An 8,593-nucleotide genomic window follows, 5' to 3' on the forward strand; every position below is an offset into this window, starting at 1 on the left:
CTCCTCAGGATTCCCAAAGTGGGGTGGTCCACACATGTGGACAGGCTGGGAGCCCTGATGCTGAGCCCACGGCTGTTTTCCAGTTGTCTCTTACTTAGCCTGTTGAGTGCAGTGAGGGGGCTTCCCAGGAGCTGAGTCCACGTCTGTGAACCCTGCTCTCCACCATGTGTCTCTGCCCTTGTATCCACACCTGGGGGCCACTCATAAGATCCAACACCTGAAACCAATGTCCCTGGTGCCCGTGGGATCTAGGAGCTAGCACAGACTCCCACACCCTCCCTGAGATCTGGAAATAGGAGCAAACAGAGAGGCCAGACTGGCAAGAGATGTCAGATCATTTCTCCGCCATGAGGAGGAAAATGACTCCAGTGAACCCAATAGATCTTACAGACGCCGGCCTGGAGGCAGGTGAGGCTCCCATCCTCGGGCACCAGGTGGGTGTTGTGGCGCTGGCTGGGCAGAATCTCCATCATCTCCCCGGCCCGCTACCGCTCCCCCGTCTTGGTCTTCAGAAAAACCCCGAAGCCGATGTCCGCCTCGTCCGATGAGAACTGCCACCTGCAGGGGACAGGGCCCCACTGACAACCACCTGCCTGGGCTCCGGGCCCCTCCCAACCATGCCCAGGTGTGGAGTGGCCGCCATCCCTACCTAAGCACACAGCCCGGGAACAGGATCTCGTTCTCCACCTGCAGGGAGGAGCCTCGGCCCACGGTCACCTGGTGCTCGCACTGCACCCTCACCTGGTTGCGCAGGTAGTAGCTCCTGGGCACCTTGCCCCCGTAGTTGATCTGTGGCGAGGGTGGGTGAGCAGGCACTAGACCATGGCCGTCTCCCCTCCCTCCCCATCCTCTGGGCACCTGCACCTTGGTCAGGCACTTGGGGTTGCCATCGGGGTCAGCCATGGTCCCCCCAAACTCCACAGGCAGCTGGTCAGGGCTGATGAACTTGGGCAGCTCTTGCTTCCAGTTGTCTGTGGGGGCAAAAGTGGGGTTCCATGTGGGATCAGGGAGGCTCAACTGAGGGCAGTTGGGCCAAGCCCAGGGCTGTCCTGTGCCATATGGCTCCCTCCCCCTATTTCCCACATCCTCCTGGTGCCCCCGGGGACGGACCCCTCCTGGCCCCTCTGCCCTCTGGCAGGTGGACACATTGGCCTCAACAGTTGATGCCATAACGGAGTGGGTCCTCCAGAGCAGTGGGTCTGGAGGAGTGGGTCCCCGAGCCTGGTGCCCTCGGATGCAGGAGCTGTCAGGTCTGCAGAGGGGCAGCCCCCAGCTCAGGCTCGGGCTGCAGAGGAGGCCAGAGCTGCTCACTCACCTCCAGGAATCACCACCTTCCTGCGCATCTCCTCAGTTATGTACGGCTTGATCAGGTTGAAGGCCACTGGGAACAGCTTGGAAGCTGAGAAAGGCACTGTTTCAGGGTCTCCTGGGGTCTCAGTTCCCTGCCTTGTTGCCTCCACATCCCCTGCCCCCCACTCATGCATATCCCGGGCTGGTTCACTCACCTCTCACAACAATTATATTCTTCAAAATCTCAGGGTAATTTGCCTCGAGTGCTGTGAGAAACTGTGAGGCCAAACTCAGGTCACTGCACAAGCTACAGGTGCCTAAATGCTGCCCCCTTAAGGCCCCCAAGGCCCCCCAGACACCCAGAACCCACCCAGACAAGAGAAGCCGCTGCTTTCCAGTTTGTTGGGTCCCAGTCACAGACCCTCCTGAAGCCACTAGTGCAAATTCTTGACAGATTTCAAGGGGATGACCCCACCTACTGCAGAGTAAGAAAATCCCCCTCAGGACTCTGGAAGGTTCCCCTCCATGTGGTTTAGACAATAGTTCAGCTTCAGAAACAAAACACTTTTAGCATAAGAAAGATTCAAAGTTGCAAGACATGCCTTTTTTTTCTTAATTGGGATAGAATTTACACACCATAAATTTTGCCCTTTCAAAGTGTACGATTCAGTAGTCTTCAGTCTATTCACAGAGTGATGCAGCCATCACCGCTGTCTAGTTTCAGAACGTTCTCACCACCCCAAAAGGAAGCCCATACCCGTTAGCAGTCACCGCCCCCACCACTTCCCTCTCCCTGCAGTCCTGGGTAACCCCCAGTCTGCTTTCTGTCTCTATGGATTTACCTATTCTGGATATTTCATATCAATGGAATCACACTATATGTGGCCTTTTGTGTCTGGCTTCCTCAATTTAGTATGTTTTGATGATTGTTAAAATTTTTTGAAGTTTAGGTTCTCTGCTATCCTGGGTTGAGCAGAAAGAAAAGAAAAGGCAGGCTGGCTGCCCCGGGGGCCCAGATCTTGTCAGGGCCTCCCTTCCCTCCTTAGGGCTCTCAGAGCACACTTGCTTCCAGCCGCCTCCCAGAGGAAGCAGCAAATAGGATGGGGGGAGGGGCTCAAGCCAAGGGCAGGGGGTGGGGCCGGTAGGGAGGAGCGGGGAGGGAGTATGAGAGGGAAGGGCATCCACAGGGACCCTGGCAGGCCTGGGGACCATGTCCAGCAGGTCACCTGTTGTTGTGACCTGCTGGACATGAAATGGTGACATTGGGGTGATGAGTATGACTTAGCACAGCCCCAAGAGATTGTGGGTTTGAAAATATCCCTGCAAACAGCAAGTAAGGAGCTGCAAACAGCAAGTAAGGAGCTGCAAACGGCAAGTAAGGAGCTGCAAACCTGTGGGCAGAGCGAGGACCCCCCCATACACACTCCACATCAGCAAGCGAGGGGCAGAGGCCCAGGAGGGCGGAGACCCTGCCCCCCTTGGTGGGGTTCCCTCACCTCCTGGGCAAACTCCACTCCTGGCTTCCACAGATGCCTCTGGCTCAGCCCCTCGAAATCAAAAACAGCCATGATTTTCTCCACTTTCTTCCCCAGGTGCAAGGGAATGATGGGAAGTGAGACCCCCATGAGGGTCAGTGCCCCCCACACCCCACCAGAGGTGGGGCCGGGCCTGAGCCCAGGGCACTGGCCTGGCTTATCCCGGCTCCGCCTGGCGTGGAGGTTTCATGCCAGGAAGCCAGGTACAGGGGGATGGGGCCATCCCAAGGGGCACCCTTCCCACATCTGTCCATGGGGAGGCAGGTCGCCATGCCTCAGTTTCCTCCTCTGTCCAGTGGGGCTGAAATACCTGTCTTCCTCCATCAAATGAGGCCACAGAGGGCAGCGTGGCCTGGTGGGTAGAGCTGGGCTTTGGGGGCAGTGAGTCCCAGCGTGGACCACTTAGCGGGTTACTGGCCTCTGAACCCTGTGTACGCTCAGAGGTGCTGGGAGGAGCCGAGGAGACCAGGGAGGTGGGTTCTGGGTGCCCAGTGCTGGGGGCTGCCTTGGAGGGTGCCAGGCTGCGGCTGCCCAGGGGCTGGGAGGGCCCCGTGGGACCCTTACCTCCTGGCTCTGCTGCTCACACTCCTGCAGGAGCAGCTCACAGCTCTGGAACTCGGCCCTGAGCAGCTCTTGTCTGGAGACGGAGAGGAGGAGGCCCCTGAGGTCCAGGCCTCTGATGATGTGGTACCACACGGGGCTGCCCTCGCTGTCGTGGCCGCAGATGCCGTTGGCGTTGTACAGCCTGACAACCTGGATGCACGAGAGAGAGGGCTGGGGAGGGGGTGTGGGTTTGAGGGAGACCTGGGTTCCGAGGCGGCTGGGGGGGCCGGGGGTCTCACCTCTGCGGGCTGCCACGCAAGGATGTTGTGCAGATCCTGTTGCTTCCGGAACTTCACATGCTACAGAGACACGGGAGGAGCCGAAGACCCCTCCTGAGCCAAAAGCCTCTGCAGGGACCCAGGGACACTAGGCCAGGCCCCTCTGCCTGCAACCATTGAGGGCCTGCCAGGGCATCTGGGGCTCCACGGGCACAGAACTGGGGATGTGGACAGGAGGGGGACGGAGGAGACGTGGGTCTGACATGGATGAGGAGGGAAAAAAAATCTCAGAAAGGAACAGGTGAGGCCCACAGGTGCAGCTGCTTCTCCCTGCATCCTTCCACCTGCTTACCACCCTCCATTCCCCACATGGTCTCCCAGGGAATTCTGGGAGTCAGACTTCACCCCCCAGCTTCCAGTCCTCCTTAGTCAAAAACCTAGACTCCTACGGTGGCCTGCAGCAACCCCCCCCCGCCCCTCCCCATGGGCCTGCGCCACCCACGCAGCCGCATCTCTCCCCTTTCTCTCTACAACACAACCTCCTGTGCTCCTGGATTACTCCAGCTTGCCCCCACCTCAGGGCCTTTGCACGGCTGTGCCCTCAGCCTCTGATCGTCACCTGCCTGCCTCCTTTCGGGCATTCGTGCCACAGCCAAAATGTCGCCCTTCAGCAAGGAAGGCCTCCCTGACCTCCCTCACTTCCTTCCATCCCACTGTCTTTGTTACACTTTCCACTCTCAGGAATTATCTTGTCTACTTATTTATCTGGTTTCTCTTCTCTCTCTTTCTACCAATGCGCTCTCCCCAGTGCCAGCACCGGCTAGACTCACCTTTCGGGCTCAATAAACAGTCATTGCATGAAAGAAAGAAAGAAAAAGAAAGGAAGGAAGGAAGGAAGAGAGGGAGAGAGGGAGGGAGCGAGGAAGGAGGGAAGACAGGAAGAAAGGAAGATCTCAGAAGACTTGGGGTAGGAAACAGGGCCGGCCGGGGTGGTGTTGCCCTCACCTTCCGCAGCATGTCATCGGATTTCTCCAGGTCAAAGCTCCGAGCTGCAACAAGGGGACAGGCTGTTGTTGTAGAATCCTGGGGGCCTGTTCCAGGTGTCTGAAGAAAGAGGCCCCACTCCACCCTCCCACCCGGCTTTGCCTCCTCTTGCTCAGAGTGTCCCTTTCCTGACATGGGGAACCACAGTGTGGCAGGGTAAGAGCTGAGGTACCCAGAGCCCCAGGAAGACTTGGGTACAGGCCCCTGAGTCCCTGGGCTGATGGCAGTGCGTGTGCCCCTGGGCGGGCCTTGGTGATGGTGGTAAGCGGAGAGAGAAGCCACCACTCAGGAGGAAGATAGGAAAAGAAGGTGTCCAGAGAAACAGCACATCGAGTCCCTGTCACGCCCACGGCCACTGCCAAGGCCTTGGGGACCCCAGCTGTGCCCGGGGCCCTTTTCCTAATGCTCCAAAAAAGTTGTTAAGAGATCAGATCCTGGGACTTCCCTGGTGGCGCAGTCGTTAAGAATCCACCTGCCAATGCAGGGGAGACAGGTTCGAGCCCTGGTCCGGGATGATCCCACATGCCGCGGAGCAACTAAGCTCGTGTGCCACAACTACTGAGCCTGTGCTCTAGAGCCCGCGAGCCACAACTATTGAGTCCGCATGCTACAACTACTGAAGCCCGCGCGCCTAGAGCCCGTGCTCCGCAACAAGAGAAACCACCGCAATGAGAAGCCCACGCACCACAACAAAGAGTAGCCCCCGCTAGCCGCAACTAGAGAAAGCCCGTGCGCAGCAACGAAGACCCAACACAGCCAAAAATAAATAAATAAATAAATTTATTTAAAAAAATAATAAAGACGGTGCAAAAAAATCTCAGCGATCATTTTTATATTGATTACATGTTGCAGTGATACCAATTCGGCTCTGTCAGGTTAAATAAAATATATTATTGGGAATTCCCTGGTGGTCCATTGGTTGGTACTCGGCGCTTTCACTGCTGCGGCCAGGATTCAATCCCTGGTTGGGGAACTAAGATCCCGCAAGCCGTGCTGCATGGCCAAAAAATAAATAAATAAAATATATTATCAAAATTGATTTTACTTGTTTCTTTTCCCTGTTCTCATGTGGCTACTAGAAAATTTGAAATGACATATGTGGCTTGCATTTGTGGTTTGTGTTATGTTTCTATTGGACAGCGCCAGTGTGGACTCTGGCCACCAAGACCCTCAGAGTTGAGAAGAGACCCGGGAGTGCAGAGCTCAGAGGGACCTCAGGGGCCTTGGGGGCTACCTCTCCTGGGGCAGGAGGAGAAATTGAGGCCGGTGTAGGGCTCTCTCCCCCACCTCACCTGGGCTAGCGTCCTCTCCTGCAATGGGCTCAGCTCACCCTCTTGCCCGCTCATTCCCCCTACAGTGGTGGGTATGGGGTCCAGCTGGCTGGTCCCGAGTGCGTGCGGGCCCCACTCTGTGGCTCCCTGCAGAACACCTATCTTCTGCCCAGCTGGCAGCCCCGCCCATGCCTACCCCTGCCCAGAAGCCCCGCCTCTTCCTGCCAAGCTTCTTGTCCCTACATGGCAGGGTCCATTCCTTGCTGGGTGCCTAAGGCACCAAACCTTGACCTGACTGGCCCAGATTCAAATCCTCATGCGTGAAACGAGGACAGCGATGCTTGCCCCACAGCATGTTGAAAGTGACACCGCCTGTTGTCACGCACACAAGGGGCTGCTCTCTACCCTGCCTCTCAGTCCCCACCCTCTACTCCTGCAGTCCCATCAGATGCTTCCTTGAGCCAGGAAGGCCACCACTCACACCCAACAGAGGTCTGAAACCACTGTCATTGTGCCCCGACATGTCCCAGGCTCCAATTACCACCCCACGTGTTGGGAGCAACTGCCCATGATTCATCACAGCCTTTAGGGCATGTGGCATCGGGGGTGAGGAGAGACTTCCCAGACCCAGACCCAGCAGGTGGATGTGCAACCCTGAGCTGGGCCACACCTGGCCTTCAGGTGAGGGGTGACAGGAGACTCCTGGCTACAGTCAGCTCCGCCATCCCTGGACAAGCAGAAAGCCAGAGCCCAAGACGAGGACACGTGGGATCATGCTGCATGAACGGGACCTGCACACAATAGGTACTTGTCTGGGATAAGCACTCCAGTGCAAGGAGCTTATTCCGGAGGTGATCCGGAGAAACACAAATAGGAGAGTGAGGAAGTGAGACAGAGGTGGGGAGGTGGCTGTACAGGGAAGTAATCAAGAAAATAAGGACAAGTCGATCCCAATGGGGATAATGGGAGACAGTGTGGAACGCTCACCTCAGAGTCCCGCCCAGGGTCTAAGGGTCTTTAGACACCTTTGCTTGAGGGCTGCTCCAGGGGCTGACAATCCTGCTGGCACCTGTGGCCCTGGAGGCTGGAGAAAGGCCTCGGTGGGTGGTGAGGTTAAGGGGATAAGGGCAGGGGACACGGGCAGGGCACCAGCAGCTTCAGCTCTAATCTGGGACCACGTGTTGGGCTTTGTGCCTGCTTCTCGGCCAAAGGCATCCCTGCTCTGTGAACCCCTTACTGTTCCTCCCGGAGCCTGGAAGACGGAAGTGGAGTGCCTGAGCCATGCAGCAGTTGGGTGACAATCAGGACTGTCTGAACTTGGAGGTTACTCAGGACTCTGTCTCTCACATGCCAGCACCAGGTAGAGCACACACCTGGGGCGCCTCGCTGAGCCCGAGATGCTCCCTCCTTGGCCTTGCACGGGGGTAACTGGAGTGGATCTGCCTCTCCTGTAGGGCGAGGTCTCCCTAGAACCCCACAGACCCATAGGCTAGAACTTTAGCCACAAGGGGCAAGTGTGGGCCACCCTCCCCTGCTCCTTCCTTGGCCCAGGCCCCCATCCCTCTCCCTGGTTCCCTACCCCAGCACCTCTGAAGCCCACCTTTGAGTAGTCCTGTGCCTCCTCCAAAGCCTCCCTTGGCTCCTTGTCACTCTCAGGAGAAACTGCAAACTCCTTAGCCTAGACCGCAAGAAGATCGTTTGCTGTCCTTGCTGAGCGGATTTCTCCTGCTCTCCTCCTTATTCCAGCCCCCTTGCCTCTCCACTATTACCTGTCCAGCTTTTTCTTATGCTGTTCCCTCTCCCTGGAATGCCCTTCCTTGCAACACCCTGCATCCAATCCCTGCCTCTCTCAAGGCCTATAATCAAAGCCCTCCTCTTCTGCAAGGTCTTTTCTAATTGGTTCTACTTGCTGGGAAGTGAGTCCCAGTCCAGTGAGTGCTGCGGGCACGGGGCCTGCACACAGTAGGCACTTGTCTGAGAAAAGCACTCCCACTGTGGCACGCTGTACACAGTAGGTACTCAATAAGAGTTTGCCAAAGATGTGATGGCAAGGGAAGCTAGGAGCGGCCACCTCTCCTTTTTCAGTTCTTATATGGCTCTCTGTGCTCACGGGTGCCCAGGGCCACCCACTCTCCAGACTCCCTGCCTCTACCTGCCCCTGTCAAAACTTACCTGACCTGTGTCCCGCCCCAGTGTCATGTGAGCTTTCAGCTAATGAACTCATTCCAGCACTCGTGTGCCTTGGCTAATCTATTATCTGTCCCAGGGACACAGGCCCCAGTCAGTAAGGACAAGTATGAAGAAAGCCCTCAAGGGCGAAATAGCTCCCTTTCTCCCCTCTGCCCTATTTTCACTCTCTCTTTTTTACCTGTTCCCTCCCTCCCTCCTTTCTTCTTTTCTCTCTTCCTTCCTTCTTTTCTTTCTCCCTATTTCCTTTTTTTCTGTCCTCTTTTTTTTTGGCCACACCATGTGGCATGCGGGATCTTAGTTCCCCGACCGGGAATAAGACCAGAGACCCCTGCAGTGGAAGCACAGAGTCCTAATCACCAGACCACCAGAGAATTCCCTTTCCTCTGTCTTTCAACATTTATTAAGAACTGACTGTGTGCCAGGCACTGGTCTGGGCACTGGA

At 56.7% G+C, this 8,593-nt stretch overlaps 1 protein-coding gene across 1 annotated transcript; it reads right to left on the reverse strand.

Moving 5' to 3' along the window:
- Positions 1-248: 248 nt before the first annotated feature.
- SEC14L6 (SEC14 like lipid binding 6) lies at positions 249-6,036 on the reverse strand. The gene is given in 11 exon segments (XM_061169255.1): positions 249-286; positions 389-558; positions 650-789; positions 865-971; positions 1,316-1,399; positions 1,506-1,566; positions 2,787-2,882; positions 3,390-3,578; positions 3,668-3,727; positions 4,652-4,750; positions 5,983-6,036. Coding segments are annotated over 11 exon segments (1,098 nt in total).
- Between the last annotated feature and the right edge of the window lie 2,557 nt (positions 6,037-8,593).

The sequence above is a fragment of the Eubalaena glacialis genome, chromosome 15, assembly GCF_028564815.1.
Source record: "Eubalaena glacialis isolate mEubGla1 chromosome 15, mEubGla1.1.hap2.+ XY, whole genome shotgun sequence".
In the NCBI taxonomy this organism is placed as follows: Eukaryota; Metazoa; Chordata; class Mammalia; order Artiodactyla; family Balaenidae; genus Eubalaena; species Eubalaena glacialis.